The 22,368-nt window shown below is 47.1% G+C and overlaps 2 protein-coding genes across 4 annotated transcripts in view; one reads left to right on the forward strand and one right to left on the reverse strand.

Annotated features, from left to right (window-relative positions):
• Positions 1-22,368, reverse strand: part of ASB5 (ankyrin repeat and SOCS box containing 5) — a 75,901-nt gene that overhangs the window by 46,715 nt on the left and 6,818 nt on the right. The window contains exon 2 of one of the 3 annotated variants that reach the window (XM_037055117.1): positions 14,921-14,988. Coding sequence is in view for 1 of the 3 variants with exons in the window: in XM_037055116.1 (XP_036911011.1) it covers positions 14,656-14,729 (74 nt within the window). In the remaining 2 variants the exon portion in view is untranslated. Of the gene's footprint in view, positions 1-6; positions 944-14,655; positions 14,739-14,920; positions 14,989-22,368 lie in introns of those variants that run through there. The other 2 variants (XM_037055116.1, XM_037055118.1) reach the window with 2 other exon arrangements.
• SPCS3 (signal peptidase complex subunit 3) lies at positions 12,111-21,017 on the forward strand. The gene is made up of 5 exons (XM_037055121.1): positions 12,111-12,380; positions 14,399-14,472; positions 16,263-16,339; positions 19,968-20,083; positions 20,862-21,017. Exons 1-5 carry the CDS (start codon positions 12,238-12,240, stop codon positions 20,992-20,994), a joined length of 543 nt encoding a protein of 180 aa, XP_036911016.1. The 5' UTR covers positions 12,111-12,237; the 3' UTR covers positions 20,995-21,017.

Here is a 22,368-nt window from a genome sequence, read left to right on the forward strand (position 1 = left end):
ACTTACCACCATATGGAGAAAGCACTGAAAACTAGACTTGGGGTGGTGAACACTCAATCCAGTGTGCCGATGATGTGTCGTGGAACTGCGCGCCTGAAACCTGTGTCATTTTGTTAGCCAGTGTCACCCCGACAAAGTTCAACAAGAAAGAAAAAGAATATTTAAGTAGACATGAATGACAGATGCCCACTCTAATTAACATTCCAAAACCTTCACTGAAGCACAATTGATTCCATCATCAATGACCTCAGTCAGTCACTGAACAGCGAACACTGAAGTATTAAACAAAGTTAGGGACCAAAAACTTGTGGATGCTTGATTTGAAATGTTCCCTACGAATAATGCTTAGGTGGGAACCTTCACTAGTACCTTCAGGGACGGATCGGCCATTAACCTGCTTTTTGGTAAAGTCAGATATTAAGAAGGCCCTCTTCACTCAGTAAAACTGATGGGTTATTTGAGCTCATCGGAGAGGGTTGCTGCTTAAGAGACGTGTCCCTAGGCTGTTGCATCTGCGCAGCACGGGTGGCCCCATGAGGAGCTTCTTTGCAAATTCCACGAGCTCTTCCAACAGCTTAGTCCTCACTGAGTCGGCACAGCGAGGAATCTTCTCCTGCCCCATGTTGGGCTCCGCCCTCTGAGGCCGAGTTCAGCCTGCTGGCGTCAGGGACAGCTGCCTTCTTTGCCTCTAGAATTCACCACCCTGCACGTGAATTTTCCAGAGGCCAACTGCCGTGGTCATTTTGCATCTTCCAATGCAGCTTTGGGGAAGCCGGCCACCCCAGGTCCTGGCGGGAGGCCCTAGTTGGACCCAGTCAATAGGACAGAGAATTTGCCTTCTATCACTCAACTTTCTTCTTGACAGGCCCTCTTTTTTGTTACCAAATATTACAGCTTTAGGTTGCAATGAGATAGACAATGATCGGGGCGGCATCAAAGCAAGTCTTCTATAGAGTCAAAATCCTGTCAGCATAATGAGGATCAGATACCAAAAAAAAAATTAACAAATTAATAAAATAAAAACCGCAGTGGAAATATCGAGTCAGTGTTCACAGCCTACTACACAGATTCCTACTCTTTAATATAGTCAGCTTAACCAAAAAGAAATGTTTTGATCACCCTAGTAATATCCTATTATATATAGGAATAATAATTCTATTAACTTACATATACACACATATTCATATATATGGTTTGGATATAAATATATAGTGTGTTATTTCTAAATAATGTTAAAATACATTATCTTATTTCATTCTTACATAATGCATTGTCTGCACAAAAGTATTGTGTGGGCTGAATGCAGACTACAAATAAAAACCCTCGCTCCCTCCCTGTCCACCCAGGCAAAGGCCATGTTAGGAGACAGCAAGAAAGCACCATCTATAATAAGCCAAGAAGAGAGGTCTCCCCATAAACCAATCTGGATGGCACCTTGGCCTTGGACTTCCACCCTCCAGAACTGGGAGAAAATACATTTGTTGCTTCCCCCCTCCCCCGTCTGTGGTGTTTTGTTATGGTGACCCTAGAGGACCAATGCAGCCCCTATGAGGAAACTGTTAATAGCTCCATCTCACAAATAAGGAAAGAGGCCCGAGAGAGGTGCAGTGATTTGCCCAAGGTCAAAAAGCAGACAGCAGCATAATTTCTGGCAGACTCGGTGGCTACAAGATCAGTCAAAATGCATTAGGGAAGGTTTGAAAAGAAGTGCAAAAGCAAGAATGTTTCAAAGGCGGCGGTCCAGTTTGTAACAATGCGGCAGGTTTGCTTGTACAGGGTATGCTGCTGGGTTAGAGATGCGGAGAGGAGCAACCTTGCAGGGACATTGTGTGCCTCGGGAGAGGCAGAGATGAGTTTTCATCTGTTCTTTGAGGCCGGACGACCTTGGGAGCCAACTCAGGAAGAATTTCCAAGCTGGGCCTAGAACACGAGTCAGGGAGCAGCTGGGAAATCAGTGTGGAGGCGCAGGAAAAGCCTGCTGTCCACATGGGGTGCGCTTGTGGCCTAATCTCAGAACTTGCTGCCCCCACCAGGGAGTGCAGTTTCCGATCAATGTAAAAAGCAGTACGATCACCCTTTTTCCAGTGCAGCCCAGTGCAAGTGCGACAGGTCTGGAAACGGGAGCGGCTCCGTGAAAAGGTCCCCCGAGATCTGGCCACCGCCCCCCACGCCGCTCACTTCCACACAGACCTCCTCTCAGCCCTTGGCACACAGAAACTCCACCCCCCTTCCATCCTGTCCAGGGCAGCCCTTCCCTCTTTGCCTGTCGTGGTCACTGTGGGTTGGTGACTCAGCAACCTTTCCCCCCTCTTCCTTCCTCTGCACCTTGGCTTTGTCCAGCCCTCCCTCACACACCCCTGCCACTTGGGGGCGGGATGGCCAGGGCAGGCCAGGGCCTGGAGTGTCCTCGGCACACGGCAGCCCTGTCTGGGCCACGGCTGAGAGCCTTGGCTTGGCGCTGCACGTGGCAGACAACACTCCCGACCAGTGGTGTAAACAAAATACAAACTTGCCTCTCCTCACTGGAGCGCAGTGGGGAGGAGACAATGGAGGGAGGGTGGGGCTGCTGCCACAGGTGTCCAGCCCTCAGGGACAGAATTGCGGGATCATTGTCACAAGAGGCTGTGGACACTCAACCAGCATATTCCCATTCCGGCGGCAGGGAGGAGGAGGGACAGGGAGAGCCACAGCCTCCTCCTAAGGATCTTGTTCAGAAATGACATGAAGCACCCCCACTGACATACCACTGCTGTCACAAGACCACACCCCGGTACAAGGAATGCAGAGAAATGAAACCCTTACTCCGTGAGCCAGCAGGTTAGGACCTAGTCTCTAAGCTTCTTTCTCTTTGCTTGTCATGCTGGATGTGAATTAGAACGCAAGGAGTTCTAGGTCCAACCATCTAAGTGAGAGAGAAATAAGTTTCTACTTGTTTGAGACATGGAGAACCAGAACAAGACCCAGGCTCCCAGCTTGCAGAAATGTCTTCACGGGATCCCCTCGAGGCCTCCCTGACCACTCAGTCTGTAATCATCATCGCTCTTAGCCGCCTCTTCTTGTCCTTCCCAGCACTTTCTGCTGATTTTAGACCATTTGTTACTTGTTTTGAGTCTCTCCTCCTCCCCCTGGGCTGTGAGCTAGGAGCTTTGGGAGCAGGTGTGGACTTAGTCGATGAAATGGAATGCTCCACCTGACGGTTGGCACGGGGGAGGCTTGTCGCTAAACGACAGCTCTCAGGAAGGGGGCGTGGACCAAGAAGCCCCACTGTTCAGAGATCATGTCCCCCACAGGGGAAGCCAGGGTCCCTCCACGGACTGGGGCAGGAGAGGGCGGCCTGGGCATCTCCTCCTCTCCCAGATGCTCCAGGCTTTTGTCATCTACTACTTATGACTTCAGCCACGGCTGGTATCTGGTTTCCAGCTCTGGCACAACCTCCAATTTGAATGTTGGATCCCTTGCAGCTGTCGCTTAGTCGGCCCAGGGGCCGGGCAGGGCCCTGCGGTCAAGACGACGGCACAGCTGCAGGCTCCCTGAGGCGTCACCAGGGTGCTTAGGTGTCCCCCCAAACCCTGCAGACCAGACGTCTAACCGCAGACGGTCACCCTTTTCCCGGCACCTTTTACTCAGACGCAAAGGCCACATTTCTAAGCCACATTTCTAAGCACGCAAAGGCCGCATTTCCAAATCGCCTGTTACTTTGAACTTCCTTCCAACATAAGGGTTCAGAGGAGTGTAACAGTGCAAAAAAATTGAGCATATTTCAGCATCCAGAAGCTAAAATCTAAAATTCTCATGAACCATTTTTTTTCTACTACTATTCTTTTTTTCTACTCACCTCCTGTACCCTACTGCCCTGCAGGCCCCACCTTTCTGTCAGTCATTAACCCCCCCCAAATAGAAAATAATTTAAATAATTCACCGAATAAGTTTTATCTGCAGGGAACCTTTAGGTCTTTCCCCTTCCACTCTGACATGTTGTAAATGCTTTTTTCTGTCTCCTATTCTCAGTTGTGGGTTTTTAAAAATAATGACTGGCCTTAATTTCTAAAGGATATTTATCTCAATGCCCTGTTCTATCGCAGTGTGATCATTACATGAAAGCTTGGGTGGAAAGGATAACCGTGGTGTCGGTAGTTGGTGTCTGTACTTTCAACACATTTGAGTGTGGACAGAACTGACGTACAGTGACGGTGACACTCGTAACTCTCTAGTGCTGGGTGCCCCCCGCTACTCCTGGTGTCACCGGAGGCAGTTTGCACGACGTGAGAGAAAAATGCACTTCGCCCTCGGGACACGGTCCACCCTACAGGCCGTTCCACCAGCTAAGGACCGAGTCTCTGGAACGGCGCAGTACTGGGAAATCATTTAACTGTGAAATTTTTTAAAGTTATCATTTTCACTTAGGTAGCGCTCATCAAATGAACACAGAGCAACTTAAACATTATACACACACAGAGACTGAACAGAAATTTGAAGCTGGGATACAGTCCACAGAATTGGAGAGTTGAACACAACTCATTTTTTTCATTTGTGTATTGTTTTTAATTTATAATTTCCCTTCTATTAAAATATGTTTTGAGACTCGACCTATTCCTTCACATAACCATGGGCACTTTGTTTTAAAAGAGAAATAAAAACAGGCCTGTAACAGCAGTCTTTACGTTCTGCCGTCCTTCCCCCTCCGGGCCTGTTGGCAGCTCCTTATGGCTGCGACTCAGGACGCTCCTGCCGTCCCAACCTGTGGATTCAGTTCCGTAGCTGGTAGGTCCATCCTGACTGCGGGAAGGAATCTTACTACCAGCCTCAACATGCCTGGGCCCTGCAGTTGAGCATATTTAATCAGAGTTGCCTAATTGGGACCTGGGAGCATCCTTAGTGACTTCTGAGTAGCCCTGTGGATCCCAAACTTCAATGTTCCCACCTCATTCTCACCCACACCTTAGACAGGACTTCGAGTCTGCCAGGGCTCCCACCTCTGAGTTCAGGCGGACTGTTCAGCATAGTGCCCGAGGGTCTTGCCTTGAACGTCTGCGGATGCCTTGTACCTGCCTGGGCACACCTTGCTTAATCACCATTTCCCTGCCTGACGCCTGAGTAGTGCCTCTGTTAGAAGTTTCCCGATAGGGGTTTCTTCTCTTATAACCAGGAAATCAAAGCCCAATGAGTACATGCAATATGTTGAGGTTATGTGACTTGAAAACCCGACACTAGAGAAAAGTTACCAAGAATTATTTCTGTAAGAATTAACGTAGAGTCAAAAACATTCTAGATCTCCATCACCTACTTGTTTTATTACGACAATGTTCTCCCCATACATTTAAAGAAACTTTTAAAAGATGTTACACACACAAGCAACACTTCCTTCCTTAAAAGACACTGGTCGTAGGTTAAGGGGAAGAGTTTGAAATCCACTCTAAGCTGCAGGTGTCCCTGTGTCCACATCTACACCCAAAGGCTCAGCGAAGAGAGAAAGGGAAGAAACAATCTGCAGTGACCAAGGGTCCGCCTTTTGATCTTTGTGTGAGAGGAGACAGAAAACCTGACCTATCACTGCTTTTTCCTAGTGATCTTTCCCTCGAGAATCAGTGGATGTCTAGGATCACTTGGGATCTCTCCCTAGAAACTTACCACCAAAATTACCAGCTGCTAAATGTGGTAATTCAGAGTGAGCCTGTGCCTTCTACCAACAAGCGATGTTAATGCAGAGACCCCTACCAGGTTCGGGAACAGCTCAGATCTCAGACACTGACCGTTGCTGACTCACAACCACCCTCAGAAGCCTCTTGGGGGACCTGGGGCTTGCCAGGCTTCATGGTAGAACCAGGGAGCGTGGCAAGATCATTTTCTTGGCTTCTGTTACAGACCTCAAGCCAAGTCACAGTCCCTCGCTTCCCCACCTGCTCCTAGAATGTCACTTATCAGGGGCTCCTGCAGCAGGCCACATGAGTGAGCCACAGGGGCAGGATTTGTGCTTCAAGAGCTTCGGTTTTAGCAGTATATATTCAAATTGCCTGTTACTTTGAACTTCCTTCCAACATAAGGGTTCAGAGGAGTGTAACAGTGCAAAAAAATTGAGCATATTTCAGCATCCAGAAGCTAAAATCTAAAATTCTCATGAATCATTTTTTTTTCCTTTAGAACAGACCTTTCAAAGTCAGGATATAAAGAAGTCAGATGTTTCTTCTTTGGCTGCATATGGGTTTCTAACCTTCTCAAGTATTCCCAGTAGCTTAAAGAAACCTCAGAAGAAAATAGTAATGTGAGGATTGGGGTTTCCTAACCATCTATGTCGTATATTGACTTTCCTTTTCAGCTTTATGTAAATAAATGAGGCGCAGGAAAGTGGCAGGAGGTCCACGTGAAGAATACACTTGGCCGAGATGATGGACTTGGCCTGGCAGGGAGGCTTCTGAGCGGTGGCTCAGTGATGATGAACTGGCTGGGAAAGCGTCTCCCGTCCAAAGCTGTGCGTGTGTGTGGGAGCAGAAGACTGTGAAAACCATAACTCAAGGTCAAGAACCTAGTGCGATGTGTCCACATGAGTTAACACATGAGTGACACGCTGGGCCCGAGGCTGGCTTTTGAAACAGAGAGGGGAAGGTGAGTTCTCTGAAGGCCAGGCAGAATAAAGGCAAGGTGAGGTGCAGGAGGGGGAAACAAAAGGACACAAGACAGTTCATTCACAGTTTAGGATTAAAGATAAAACACTCCTCCTCCTCCACTTGCAGAACAGAGGGCCTAAGTTTCCCTGGGTGTTGGCAGACATCCTTAAGGACATTCTAAACATGAAATTTATGAAATGGGAGAGAGTCCTGGCATCAGGGGTCTCAAGACCACCATGGTTCACGGATTGACCAGGACTTAGTATACAGTGATCCAGTCAGCTTATTCCGGGAAAGGACTGCAAAGCACAGTCAGCAGAGGGAAAATGCACCTGGGACGGAGGGAGCAGGGGCTGGGGGGACACCAGCTACATACAGCACCTGAGACCCCTCTCCCTGTGGGGACCCCCGGGACGTGCTGACGTCCCTGGCAATGGACTGGGACAGCATGTTCATGCTGTCACCCCAGGAAGCACCACAGACAAAGTGCCCAGGGTCTTCACTTGGGGCAGGTCGTGGAGACACCGTCTGGCCAGTGAGGACCGAAATTCCAGACTCCCAGAAAAGAGACAGGTGTGTGGCATAAACCACCCCATTTCCACAAATGGTTTAGGGGAAGTGAGCCACTCGATAAGTTTGGGAGTTTCATATCAGTGCAGGGCACTGGTTTCCCGGTGCCAAACAAGGGGGACCTTTTAAGCAGGGACTTCGACCGATCAAGGTCTCAGGCCTGTTAACTGGTCCACACAGTTGCTACAGCCACTTTCCCCTTTTCTTTCCCATCAGGACAGGTGGGCTTTGTATGTCACTGGGTCTAGAAACTTTCCTGTAATTGAGAATGGAAACGAGTAAAAGGTAATCCACCTCAGCAGGCATGGTCTGAATTTCCAGGGCTCACTTACCATAGAGCTGTGATGGCCTGAATGTGTTACAACGGGGCACCGGCCTAGCGCCAAGTAGCATGTCATCCCCAGAGGCTGAAAGCTCTTGCCTCAGTCTATTTACAGCCGGGAGTAGCTTCCTTGAGATGGGTGTGCAGGGATACAAAGCTGAACCTGGGCTCTGCAGTGACCAGACGTCCACCATGCAGTGTTAGAGATGTAATTTCAACAGTGAGTTTCTGGGTGAGTCAGAGGAGGCCAGGAAGAGAGAAGAGCGGATTGGACCCCTCTACTAAGAGAACACCCAGGTTTCCCTGGCCCCTCGCCCCTTCCTCAAAGGGTGGTCGTCTAGATGCTATGAACAGCGCAGTGGGAGAGTAACTGCCTAAACTATCCAAAGAATCCCAATAATTTCTGGATGTCTTTCTCCAGGGACTATGGAAGGGCGTCTTGTTTGTCATTTCCCTTGGCAGAGTGAGCTCTAGACCCCCAGGAAACAGTGGTCTCTGGTGCCATATCAGAGGCCCCTCCCAAGGATATTCAATGAGCTCATCCACCACATGCATGTGGCACAGGCAGCTGTGAACACAGAGGCCACCTTGTCACGCAGATTAGCCGTCAGGTGCCCACAGGTGGGCTAAAGAGAGGACTGGAGGCAATGCATGAAATTACGGGGGCCTGTACATGTACCTGCTCCTTCACCTCATCTGCATTGCCATGACCTTGACTCACACCAATCATCCCACATCTGAGCCACAACAACTATCTTCCACCTGGTCGACCAGTCGGCAGTCTCACCCTTCTCTAAGAAATTATTTATTTACCTGGAGCCCACGTGGTCTCTACATTCAACTGATCTAAACCCCCGAAGACTGCTATTGCCTCCTGGAGGACTTTCAAACTTACCAGTCTGGCACCAAGGCTTCTACAACTTGTCCTGGGCCTGCATGTTCCATTTAGTTTTGTCCTCTATGCCATTGTGTCAATTTATACTTTAAATCCTTGTGACTGGTGTATAATATGTATTTTTTCCATGGAAATTTCTTAAACAACATCATGTCATATGGAGTCAGGATCTCTTAATTCAATCAGAATTTTTTTTTTTTGCATCTACTATGTGCAAGGTTCTTCCCTGGCCACTACAAGAAATGGAAATACGTATGACCCTCCATGATGGATGGTACAATATAGTCTCCTTCTGAAAAAACATTTTCAACTGGAGTCCTCAGCGTGTCAGACCTGTAACATACCCCAGTGCAGCAACTTCCTTGGGGAGCTTGGTGCTAACCCTTACACATCCCTCACAAGAATGTATTTGAGTGCAACGCTTGCCTCTTTAGGTTTACTTCCTTTTTCTACCTCTTACCTGTCTACAAGGTCTATCCAGAAAGAAGTCCAGCCGTTGTTAATATAAAGAGAATGGTTTGTGTGGCCTCAATGTAACCTGGCAGTCAAGGAGAGTGGACTGGAATGTGCAGGCATGAACAATAACGACTTCAGTGTACGTTGGTGGGGACAGCAGACACCACTGAGTGAGTGTATGTGTGTGTGGCCATCCCATTCAAAATGGCTGAGTAGAACAATGAATCTGCATCAAATTCTGCATTAAGCCTAAACATTCTTCCACAGAAACTATCTGGATGATCCAGTAGGACGCAGCTGTGGGCGACTGGTGACTGGCAGCTTCACCACAACACACCCGCTCATGGATCAGGGCTTGTGCAGTTTTTTTGCAAAACATCAGATCACCCACAGGAGTGCCCCTCTACAGCCCAGATTTGGGGCCCAGTTAGTTCTGGGTTTTCCCAAAACTCAAATCACCTTTGAAAGGAAAGAGATTTCAGACCACTGATAAGATTCAGGAAAATACAACGGGGCAGCTGATGGCAACTGAGAGAACCGTGTGAGGTCCCAAGGTACCTACTTTGAAGGGGACTGCAGCATCATTGTCCTATGTACAAGGCTTCTTATATCTCATATCTTCTTCAATAAATGTCTCTATTTTTTCATATTACATGGCTGGATACCTTCTGGACAGACCTCGGATGTGCACATACCTTTATTTAAAGCATTTCCTCATAAAATACTTTATTCTTCTTCCCTCTTCTTAGATCAGCTGAATGAAGAATAATTACTCGCGGGCAAGCGGTCGGAAACTTAACCTTTATTCTAGGTTCTTCCTGCTCTGCAGAAATATAAAGAGCATGGCTTCCCCAGCTGACCACTTCCTACCCGAGGCAGTGCTGACAAAGCACCCCTCTGACTACTGCCGTCAGGTTCTCGGTGGGAACTATCACCGGTGAATGACACTTAGTGAAAAGCCGCTGAACCTTCTTTTGAGGTCTACAGTACTACTTCAGATCAGTAACAGCGTCGGTGTCCTTCCGTACAATCTTGGTACTTGACAAGCTAGAATTTGGATCAAAAAACACTGAGAGGAAATCTATAATGCTAAGGACTACCGTTCATAATGAAGAGATAAAAGTTACATGAATTTCAAAATGTAACCTTTCAAATTTCATAATGTAGAAACTACAAAGAGAAGAAAAATAATATGGAAACTTTCATACATTTCTCTCAATCCAGCAAAATCAAGATAATGAAAAATTAATAAAGATATAAGGTAGATGTCATAATACAGATCAACCTCTGTGTACCATTACTAGAAAATATATCACCTTTACAAGTGCACACTGAACATTCACAAATGTACTATTTTAGGCCACAAAGAAGATCTCAATAATCCAAAGAACAAACAAGCAGCATTCTCTGCCTGTGTGAAATAAAATCATTCATTAATTTAAAACAATCAAAATGAAATAGGTCCTTTCTTCTGGAAATTGAACACACACATGTAAACATGCACACACAATTAAATTAGTTCTCAAAGAGGAAACATAATTTTTAAAAAAGCATCAGAAATTTTAGGATACAGACAAAGTGGTTATCACAACAATAAAAATGAAAATATATCAATGAAACATCTAATTCCTAAAACTAGTAAACCAAAGAAAAATGAAATGAAAAATGTAGATGACACTAAAATAATAACACAAACAACAGTAAAATGAAGAAATGGAAAAGACAGTTCTTTGAAAAACTCAACAAAGAAAAACACTAACCAAAGAAAAAAGGAGAGAGCACAAATATAATTTGAATGAACAATGATTAATTGTTAATTAGTAAACGTCAAAATACAAGACTAGCACCTCACAGGAGTATCTAAGCCCCATCGTCCAGGCACTAGGTTAGGTATCGGACAGACACTGCTCTGCCCTACGTGACCACAGACGTGATTCCTCCTCTGAAGTCTGCAGCACGTGGTAACTTCCTTGGTATTTGTTTGCGTTTCAGGTCGGTCTTTATTTTATGGACTCTACAAGATTATAAATTTCACGAGGGTAGAAAGTGGCTGGTATACATCTTTGGATCATTTGTGACACAGCAGGCATCCAATAAACAGTTGCTTTATTGAATGAACTGTGGCTGCCTGGAAGACAGAAATGAAGTTTTAAACTCATCGAAGGACTTGTCCATTTTTCACTACTGGCCTCTATTCTAATTTGTTTAGTGCGGTACTCTCAAGGCGACAGCTGGCACAGCGTCACTCACTATGGCCGCAGGAAACTAACTGAAGGATCATAACGCAGAGGAGCAAGGGCTGGCTCATCAAGGGAAGATGGGAGCCACTGATCAGGTCCTAGGCCAGGTGTTCTTGACCTCTTTTGGTTTATTAACACAAAAATTTAAAAAAATAATTTAAGCAGATTACTAGACCCTGTGAGTCCTACTTTTATTATTGCAAAAATTTGGCCGCCGTGAAAGGAGCAAAGGTGTGTGCTGACAGTCTGAACCTGAAAGCCCGCGAGGGCCATTAGGTACCGATGCCTTGCCAACCTTAAATTCTTATGCATTGTGCTTTACAGCAACCGCACAGCCATTTATCGCCTTTGATCTTAACAACCCAGCGAGGTCTGTTAGAAGAACTACCAGTTAAATGCGTACACTGGAATCGATAGCATCAACCGTTACCGCCTAAAACCGCTTCAGCATCCGATGGAAGGTAGCAGTCCCAGGAGCCGGGAGGTCGCACGTGGAAAGTAAACAGCGGTAGCTGTAAGGATGCTGAGGCCTCTTCCGCCCCCTCCCCCCACCCCCGAAGGGGTTTCAGTTCCAGCTCGGACCCGTTCGACTGCGGGAAGACCCGGAGTAGGTAAAATGCTGCTGCCAAACGCAGCACCACGTGAGGTCACACTCCAGACAACCACGCTTGGCTGCTGGTTTTAAGTGCAGATTAATGAAATACAATCCGTCCCCAGGCCAGGGTCCGAGACCACCTAACGGCAGCACCGAAAAGGGAGAGCATCCGAGCCCGGAGGGGGACCGCGGGGGACGGCGGGGGGGCGGGGCGGAGTTGCTGAGTGGATCCAGGGCAGAGGAGGCGGGTCTAAGTGGCAAACCACCGCCCCACCCCTTCTCGTCGCTGATTGGCGGAAGCAGTAGGCCGAAGAAAGGGGTGGGCCCTGCGAGGCCCAGTCTCCTCCTGTCGGGGCAGTCCGCCGCCTGGTGGGTGTGTCCCGGGGGCGGGGGCGCGCGCGCTCTCCCGACGAGGACCGGAAGGGAGGCGGGGCCGCGGCGACGCGCGCCCCCGGTTCGCGCGCAGCTCAGGCGGCGCGGATCGCAGAGAGCGGATCCGCGACCAGAACGGGGCCCCGGGTGTGTGTGTGGAAGTGGGCTCGGGGGACTCGGCCGCGATGAACACGGTGCTGTCGCGGGCGAACTCGCTGTTCGCCTTCTCGCTGAGCGTGATGGCGGCGCTCACCTTCGGCTGCTTCATCACCACCGCCTTCAAAGACAGGAGCGTCCCGGTGCGGCTGCACGTCTCGCGGATCATGCTGTGAGTGCGGCCGAGGCCCGACCGGCGGAGTGCAGCGGCTGCTCCGGGCCGGGGCGGGGCAGGGCGGGGCGGAGGCTGGGCCGCCGAGGTCCCCGTTCTGGGCGGCCTCCGTACCCCAGGGCAGGCGTCCCCAGGGCAGGCGTCCGGGGGGAACCTCGCGGGCTCCCCCTCCAACTCCCACCTTTCTGCCACCAATTCCCGGGCTTGCTCTTAAATTTTAATTTTGAGTGTTCCTCGGGTCAGTGCCTCCGCTTCCTTCCTGTTCCTCACTTCCCTCCGCCCACGCCCGGCCAATGAGGGAGCTACACAACAGCGCTCCGCGCCACCGCCCCCCGCCCGGCCCCCGCCGGGCCCCCGCCGCCGCACCCGGTCCCCAGCCCGGCCGGGTCCCCTGCGCCCCGAGCCGCAGCCGTGCGGGGGCCCCGGCCCCCGGACTTCGCCCTCTTTGACATTCCCCCCGCAGCGCCCATCTGGGCTGCTCGGTGGCAGGATTTGCTAGAGCCGCTTTGAAGTTGGCGAGGGCGGTGCGGGTGNACACAACAGCGCTCCGCGCCACCGCCCCCCGCCCGGCCCCCGCCGGGCCCCCGCCGCCGCACCCGGTCCCCAGCCCGGCCGGGTCCCCTGCGCCCCGAGCCGCAGCCGTGCGGGGGCCCCGGCCCCCGGACTTCGCCCTCTTTGACATTCCCCCCGCAGCGCCCATCTGGGCTGCTCGGTGGCAGGAATTGCTGGAGCCGCTTTGAAGTTGGCGAGGGCGGTGCGGGTGCTCGGAGAGGGGCCGGCATCTGAGCTCTCTGGTGCGGTTTGGCTTTTATTTGTTAAGAGCCAACCACTTGAATAAATCTGAGAAAATGCCAAAAATAGAACTTTGGAATGACGTGGGCATTTCGCCCTTGCTTTTTTCTTGATTATTTTATTCTCTAGCACTTTTTTTTCTGGGATACGTAGAGGTTTTTTTTTTTTTTTTTTCTGGTTCTCCCACCTTTCTTTTCTGTTCCACCTTCTAACAAGTTCTCTTTCTTCAACCTTAGTTTTCTTTATTTGTCAGAATCTCCATCACGCCGGTCATCTTAACAGTTACCGCATTCACCACTACCCCGCCCTGCCACCCCGCTTTTTTTTTTTGTTTTTTTTTTTTTTGCTCTGGTGCTGTTTGTTAGGTCACTGTGTTTTAGGTTCAAAAATCAGACTCTGGGTGGAAGTGAGCCCTGCCCTTGCCTACTCTGGGGGTTTTGAAGAGCTTGGTGCACAGTAAACGCCAAACAGTTGTTAGCTCTTGTTAATTTTGAGCCAGTTTCTTACTATTCTGGGCCTTAATTTCCTTGTGTCTAAAACTGTGAAAACACGTANTTTTTTGCTCTGGTGCTGTTTGTTAGGTCACTGTGTTTTAGGTTCAAAAATCAGACTCTGGGTGGAAGTGAGCCCTGCCCTTGCCTACTCTGGGGGTTTTGAAGAGCTTGGTGCACAGTAAACGCCAAACAGTTGTTAGCTCTTGTTAATTTTGTTAGCTTTTGTTAATTTTGTTAATCTTGTTAGCTCTTGTTAGCTCCAGTTTCTTACTATTCTGGGCCTTAATTTCCTTGTGTCTAAAACTGTGAAAACACGTAGTAGCCATGACACAGGCACACAGTAGGCACTTGGTGAATAGCAACTGTCATTTTTCCCTTGGTTTCCCCCACACTGCCCCTTAGAATGGGCACTTCCTTGCACCCATCCTACCCAGCCAGTTGACATCAAGCGTTCACACATCTTTTGAGCAGTTTTTATCTCCCTCTGGGCTTTGTTAGGGACTCTTTTGTGGTACGTGAAAATAGCTGAAGACCGACTTTGATATCGAATTTGAAAGTTTGTCCTGATTTCACAGTTACAGGTTTCTCTGGTCTTCACTCACTTCCTTGTGGAATTGCTGTCTCCCCTTGTGCCTACTGCTACATCCCGTCTGTCACTTCATCTAAGGGATCTTGTGGGTTTTGTGGGCTGATATGTCTGCACGGTGGTAAAGCTTTTATCTTTACTTCTAGAAAAAATGTGGAAGACTTCACTGGACCTAGAGAAAGAAGTGATCTGGGATTCATAAACTTTGATGTGACGGCAGATATCCTTTAAGAAACGATTTCATTGCTGCTTGTATGGTTTCTAATGATACACACCTTGTAGGGGGACAGTGACTATCAACCAAGCCTTGGAAATTTCTAGGCTTATCTTTTCATCAGTTAAATTGTATTAATACCTCCTCATTCACATCTGGAGGGAACTTATTTGTAGATTCAGCACTTACCCTGAGAAGATCCTCTGAATTCTTTGCAGGAATGTTACGTAAATCAAAAGCTTCAGGAGAGTTTGAATCTGCATTTTGGAAAGAGAGAATTAGATCGTTTGAATTAAAGAAGGNGTATGGTTTCTAATGATACACACCTTGTAGGGGGACAGTGACTATCAACCAAGCCTTGGAAATTTCTAGGCTTATCTTTTCATCAGTTAAATTGTATTAATACCTCCTCATTCACATCTGGAGGGAACTTATTTGTAGATTCAGCACTTACCCTGAGAAGATCCTCTGAATTCTTTGCAGGAATGTTACGTAAATCGAAAGCTTCAGGAGAGTTTGAATCTGCATTTTGGAAAGAGAGAATTAGATTGTTTGAATTAAAGAAGGAAGAATGTTACTAGTGCTCATCCAACCTAGATGGGGTATTTCTTGTACAATCCCAAAGTCTATCTTCATATTTCACGATAGAAACATGTTTAAAGATTGAATTGCATCTGTTATGGTTCGGAAGGTCATTATCACAATGGCTTTTGGTAAGTCATATTAAAAAATAGGTATAATTTTGATTAATTTACAAAGAGGATAGTAATTATCTACCCTTTAAACTCCAGAGTGACTTCTTGAAAAGTCAGGTGCCTGTACTTGTATAGAAGGATCTCTGGCACCAGGAATTAACCAATCAGACACAACCTTATACAGCGTGACCAATGAGATGCAACTCTATTATGTGACCTGTGTATTTATGGTTCAAGGCAGGGCATTGACACCAGATGGCTGCTGTCATGTTGGCTGTTGTCATGTTTTAATTTGACACTCTACGGGGAGAGAGGTCAGTGTTCTGACTAAATAGTCGGGAATAGCACATTTTTAAAATTCTTGCGGCACGCAGTTGAAACTCGCTGGTTTGGACGAGTACAGTGAAATTGCCTCGTATCTCAACTACTGTACATGTGCTGGGTCTCACCCAGTTTAGTCCAGTCTTCTTAAGGCCGCTTTTAAAGCTTGAACTCGCATCTGCTCTTAGAACTATCCAGAAAGAAAAAAAGAGCTATTTTAGACTTCTCAGTTCTGAAATAGTGTCTCTTAGTGGATGCACGTGAATGTGTTGCTATCAGTACGTAAACACGTATAACAAATAACTCTTTACACGGAATGCTTAGTAAAACCCAAACATCGACTCAGCTCATTTCTTAGTGACACCAGTCTCGTAATAAATTGTGCTGATGTTTTTCCTTTTCCGTTAGTAAACCGATGAAACCAGTGTGGTGTCCAGCTGTGTGTTCTACCAAAGCACCTCATGGACCCAGAGCCTTCGATCTCGATCTCTGCTGGCATGTGTCCAAAGGCAGTGCACACAATTTATTGTACTTGGTTTAATCACATGAGCCTAGTTTACGTTTGCATATCATTACATTTAAATTGTGGTGATTGGTTACTTTGGAACTTTAGTGGAATCCTGTGTGCCTGAAATATTAAGTCCTCTTTATCTTTCACATGTTTGTATTACTGGCTCAGTGTGTTTCCCGGTCACTTCTCCTTTTTTTCTATTTTGGTTAATATTGCCATGAACACTTAAGAATAAGTGAGATCTATTTTATATTCCTTAATTTGTTTACATCTAGAGAATATATTTGACTGGAATGTTAAGCAGTTGTTTCTTTACTTATCAGCGGAATATTCCACAAAAAATAATGTAAGTATCCCTAAAGAGAAGTATTTTAGTAGATGTGTAAAACCTTGTTCTTTATGAAAAAAATACAAATTTTAAGTATTCAAAATGTCTGATCTGAGGAGTTGAGTAAAAATCACAAGCCTGTGGGGAGGTGAACTTCTGGAGCTATCTCCGCTGGTGGCCTCTGTCCTGGGATCTTCCTGTCCGTTTCTGTAGCTCTGCAGCCCTGCGGTCTCCAGAATGGGCTGCGTGTAAGGTAACCTGCAGTGTCTAAGGAAAGCGAGCTACTGCTTCTTCTCCGAGGGGTCCGAGCTGAGCTGCAGTGTTTTAGTGTTTGCCTTTTTACGTGACGTGAGGTTGCTGTGACACTCCAGCCTCCTCACATGCTGTCCTGGACGCCACACAGCCACTTGTGTGTTTCGAAATGGAAACTGAAGAGGGAAAGGCCTTGGGCTCCACTCGTGCGCCATGTGGACGGACACTAATTCTCAGGCCCTGCGTGGTGCGGGGCGGCGTGGTTATGTCCTCCCTAAGACATGCAGATACTCTGGAGGAGGTGGAGCAGTTTGTAGGGCAAGAGGTTGGACGGCCATGTATCTGTTTATTCATTCCTTCCCCTGGAGCTTCGTGCGAAAGTTTTGCAGTATATACCCAATTAAGTGGTATTACTATGAATGTTATCTAATTTTAAATAAACTAGTTCTCACACGATGGAAAAGAGAAAAAGCTTCCCAACAAGAAGTCACAGATTGTAGACGATGCTAATGGCCCAATTCAAGCACAGGGGAGGAGCAGAACGTGGTGGGGCCGATGCCTGGTCCTCTTTCAGCTGCTCAGCCCCATTGAAGGGTTAAAAAGAGAAAACCTAGGCAGATCTAGTACAAAGGCGGCTGGGAAATTCACCGTTAGTCCAGAGGACTGAAATGCACATTTACGTTTACTGTCGACAGTGGTGTTCCGGAAGGATAATAGTAGTGTGTGTTATGTATGTAATTTATAAGTAAAGGTACGTGGGGGTTTGTGTTCAAATTAATATGTGATTGAAGGCCTTTGAAGACCATTCCACTTGTGGTAAACTCAGGAAGGGTGTTGCTGACCTTTGGGTGCAGGATGAAATGGGAGATGGCTTTGCCGCCCACCTTAGGAGTCTGCGTTAAAGTATCCTCTCCACAGCTATACTCAAAAAGATAGACAGCAAGACATCTGAGTCAATAAAACTTGTAATCTGTGTTTATAACTCTCGTTACCCAAATATGTAATCAAAAACTGTAAAGGTAATTTTGGGTCATCTCTGAGGTCATTTTTTAATCCAGGTGAATATTTATAGGTACCATATTTTGCCAAGTATAATACGCTGCCATGTATAACGCTTGCTCATTTTTAATTCAATTTTTTATTTATTTAGTTAACAAAACTGATTATCCTATCCCAGGGTAGTATTACTATTATTTTTAAAGATTTTATTTATTTATCTTTAGAGGGGAGGGGAAGGAGAGAAACATCAAGGTATGGTTGCCCCTCGTGAGCTTCCTGCTGGGAACTGGCCTGCAACCCAGGCATGTGCCCTGACTGGGAATCGAACCACGATCATGTGGTTTGCAGGCCCGCGCTCAATCCACTGAGCTACACCAGCCAGGGCCCCAGGGTATTATTCTGCATACAGATATTATTACTGCTTTATAGAGTTACACTTTTAACATATATGCATAAATAAAATAATTAAAAATATTTATATAGATACCAAATGAGTACTACCCATGTACAATGTGCATCCTTGTTTTTTCCTTAAAAATTTGGGCAAAAAAGTACACATTATATATGGCAAAATATGATATGTAATATACATATATGCATGTGTAACACGTGGTTTGAGCTGTTGTGATTGTCTCATGAAACCATGCTCACACAGTTAATAAATATCTGTCTTGAGAATGTTTGTGTTTTGGAGTTGTGTAGGATTTATCAATATGAGGACTTAAGATAGTCTTTTTAATCATAAATTAGTTCATGAGAAGTTTTATAATTAGAAGCTATTAAACTACTAGGTTAAAATATATTAAAACGAGATTAGTTTGTGGTAGAAATGTATTATTAGTCCAGTCCGATTTTCAGCTTTGGTTACGCTAGAATAAGGGTGGAGATATTTATGTAGAAGGTCGCAGAAACAAATCTTAGGACATAAAAGTAGAAAGTGACTGGTTCTAACAAGTGAGTTAAGACACAAAGGGGAAGCCTGTAGCATTCAAATGAATGGATGTGTTCGTCTTACCCAGGGTGGGCACACGTCTGCCGTCAGCACGGACTGGAGGTAATTTGCAGTTAGAAATGAAGTCAGCTTCTGTATTTCATTTGCGGTGTGTTCATGTTCAAGAGGTGACAAATTAACCAGCTGTATGTGCTGGTTGGTTTTTTTAGTTCAGTGTAATTTTTAGCACTTCGGTCAGCGCATTGTGTAGTACCTATATATTGAGCATATCTTTTATGCCAGCTATTTTGTTAGGCCCTGGAATTATTGGGTTGAATCAATTCTGCTGTAGAGAATCTATGAAGTATTAAGACAGAAAAAGCTGTTCTGAAGATAAGAGTAACAACTGGGGAGATACATAATATTCTACAAGTCTCAAAGCAAACCATCCAAATATAAATGTCATTTTCCTGGTGACAGATACACCTACATTTATATTTGTAATTCTGGTTTGCCCAGCCTGACTAGTAAGTTGATACAGATTGGAATTGGATAGGTCATTGCCTTGGTGAATGAATACACAGAAAAAGGCATCTCACTTCGCTACGTTCTCGATTCCTTGTGCTGTTTCCGTTCCCTGTTAGAAAGGGCCTGTGAGGTGCTGTTTTGAACCCTCTCACGGAAATCCCTGTTCCACGTTTCTTCCCAGACACACTGAGCAGTCGGCCTCACAGGCTAATGGACAGTAGCTTAGGAACAGCGCAGTTCTTGGGATTTCCTGGTGACCACAAATAAGTGTTCTCTCCATTTCATGTCCCTAGTTTTCCAAACAATTTGTTTATCATATGTCAAAATAGTAGCTTAAAAGAGGTGTCTGGCTTCTAGAAACTTGCCATAATAAAACAGTGATGTGCCTGTACTTTATTCTAATGAAAAGAAAAAATATTTAACAGGCTTCTTTAGTGGTTCCACGGTAATTTAAAAACCTTGTCATGACATAATGGGCAGCAGTGACCTGTGTTCACAGCGTGATGGCACTGTGTCCCCGCCTCTGTGGGGTCCGTTCTGGGTTGGAGGTTCTTGGAAATTTACAGGAAAAAATGAGATTTGAGAGTGCTCCCTTTTTGGGGAGTTGAGTTCCTTCTTCCTCTCCCAGAGCCTCACCGTAGAGCGCATGCAGGTCTGACACCTTGTAGAAAGATGTGAGGACCCTCAGTAATAAGGCTGCCTTAGCAGAGGGAGTGATAACCTTTCGAGAAATGTCTGTCTTCTCTCCAAGAAATGTCTGCACTACCCTTCTTACATCCATTCAGTTGTTACCATTTTGTGCGCTTAAAGATTGTAATCGTTCCCCCCAAGTTGGGTTCACTGATAATAAACTGTTTGCCTACCAACATTTTTAATTTGAAGTGACAAAGATGCTCTTTCTGATGAGTTTTTCTATTCATTTTCCTTCTGATGTAGGCGCTGAACCAAGTTGTCCTTTGGGACAAGATTGTTCTGAGAGGTGATAATCCGAAGCTGCTGTTGAAAGATATGAAAACAAAATACTTCTTCTTTGATGATGGAAATGGCCTCAAGTGAGCAGTTCTTTGTCATTTGTTTACAATTTAATGATAATGTGAAAGAATGGGAGAGGAAGGTATATTTTCATTTTTAAAGAAAGCTAGTAGAGGGTAAAGCGAGGCAGGCGGAGAGAGTAGCCCAGCGTTTGCGCACCTCTGACCCCGAAGGTGGTGGCGCGTGGCTTGGCCGCCCGGGCTGAGGCGGGGATCCGTGCTCGGCCCCTGCTGCGTGGGGCCTGCCTGGCCTGCTCTGCCCAGGGCCTGCCCGGCTGCTGCGCTGGTGCAGGGCTTGGTGGGCGCCGGCTCCTGCTGGGGCGGAGGGGCGGGGGTGGCGCGCTGGCCCCGTTGCTACGGAGGTTTGGTTCTCTTCACTGGGCCTCAGTGTCCGAACACAACATGAAGGACCTACAGTAAGTGACCCTCCAAGTCACGCTTGGGTTTTCCGCTCTGAGGGGTTCCTGGGGGTTTGCCCGTCTAGAGGACGAGAGTGTGGGGGTTGGAAGCACGGTCGTCAGGTCTCCCACCCGAGTCTGTTTTTATTCTCCGTGTTGTACTCATTGAAGCTCTCGGTTGGTCGTGCTCAGAACCGAGTGAGCTAGGGTGGGTCGGGGGTGGGTCGGTGGGGGGTGCCCCCAACACAGGGACTTGGGACAGCTTCTGTCTGTAGGTTAGGGTGCCAGCTAGGAAGGGCTGGTCGGACGTGAGCCTTCTGGACACCCCAGCACTTGAACCAAAATGCTTTCGTTGAACCACAGACGCCTCTGCTGACCCCCGCTCGCTGTCTCTCCTGCAGGGGGAACCGGAATGTCACTCTGACCCTGTCTTGGAACGTCGTGCCGAACGCTGGGATCCTACCTCTCGTGACGGGATCGGGACACGTCTCTGTGCCATTTCCAGATACATATGAAATAATGAAGAATTATTAAATTATTCTGAATTTGAAGCAGCATATTTTTATACTTAATGAATCGTATCTCATCACTGTCCTTTGAATCTGTATTTGTTTTTGGTTGTTAACTTCATTTTTTGTATAAGAACTAACATCAAAAAGGCATATTTGAAGGGAAAGGTTAATGTGCTACTTAACCTTAATTTTACAATCCAAACCAGAAAAGGCCATCAGTGGAGTGTGATAAGAATAAGAAAACTACACAATGGGGTCTGTGAAAATTAGTGTCGGAAATGTCCCCAGTTTCCATGGTTCTCAAATGGACCAGAACGTGAGCAAGGAGAGCACCTGACACCCTCAGGGGCCGGCAGAGTTGGCATGACTGTGCAGTGATTTGCTTTCATGCAGACCCACACAGGACGGGACGGGATTCGGGGGTAGACACGCTTTGATCTCATTTAGGGGGTGTCTGGTTACTGGGAACATTGATGTCGGTATTTGTGGGAAGCCTGGTTCCCAAAGTAGCCGAAAGTGACGGAATTGTATTCCATCTGTCTTAGGGAGGCCCAGTAACACTTGTTTTTCTTACAGGTGGCCAGCTGCTTTCTCCACCTAGACCAAATTCCTCTTTGTATGCAGGGAATCACTCTAGCTCAGTGTAAAGCCTCCTAAGGCAACCGTTCGTCTCATGCTTTCCCCCAAAGCATCCTCTGTGTGCATGTTGGGTGGTTCAGCGTCTCCCCCGGGAGTTACAACGTGTGCATGGTCTCCCGCTGAGTGGGGTCTGTTCTCGCAAGCATGCCTAGTGCCACTCTGGTAATTATTCTCCATTTCTGCAGGCCTCCTTTTAGTAACTACCGGGTGATGATAATACTTGTTGGTGTGCCCCTCCACCTGCAAGCCCTCGCATGTCTTCGTGCGCTGCATCCCCAGTGGGCCGGTGAGGTGAACGCTGCAAACGTCCGCTCCCGGCAGGCAAGGAGGGGAGCCCCGGTGCTGGTCCGCGAAGTTCGCAATGTTCGCAGGCCCCAGCACCCAGGGAAGGGGGTCAGCCCTGGAACCCAGGCCTGGCTCTCTGCTGCGCCTCTCTTCTGCGCCTCTCTCTTCTGCGCCTCTGGTCACAGGAGAATCAGTTCGCAGGCAATTATCCTTACACGTTTGGTTCCTGAGCGCCTGCTGTGCTGCTCCCAGCAAAGGTTTGCCCTCCCACAAGGAAGGGACTAATTCCCAGCGGCCCACACCCTGACAGGTCACGGCTCACTTCTCTCTCAGCGTCAATTAGTATTACGTTAAAAGTACAAGACTCCAAATGTTAGTAAAAGTAATCTGGAGATAGACACATGGTAATGCTTTTTTTTTTCTGGAGGGGGCAAATAATCGCCCCCAAGGCAGCAACTACGAGGCAGTAACA

The sequence above is a fragment of the Sturnira hondurensis genome, unplaced genomic scaffold (genome assembly GCF_014824575.4).
Source record: "Sturnira hondurensis isolate 20B ecotype Veracruz unplaced genomic scaffold, ASM1482457v3 Scaffold0008640, whole genome shotgun sequence".
Classification (NCBI taxonomy): Eukaryota; Metazoa; Chordata; class Mammalia; order Chiroptera; family Phyllostomidae; genus Sturnira; species Sturnira hondurensis.

What these genes read in the sequence shown, in the direction of transcription:
- SPCS3 (XM_037055121.1), top strand. Translation starts at nt 12,238, where the DNA reads ATGAACACGGTGCTGTCGCGGGCGAACTCGCTGTTCGCCTTCTCGCTG. An exon ending in AAACTTTGATGTGACGGCAG is followed by an intron (nt 14,473 to 16,262) that starts ATATCCTTTAAG and finishes TAATTTGTTTAC; the next exon opens with ATCTAGAGAATATATTTGAC. An exon ending in AATATTCCACAAAAAATAAT is followed by an intron (nt 16,340 to 19,967) that starts GTAAGTATCCCT and finishes CTTCTGATGTAG; the next exon opens with GCGCTGAACCAAGTTGTCCT.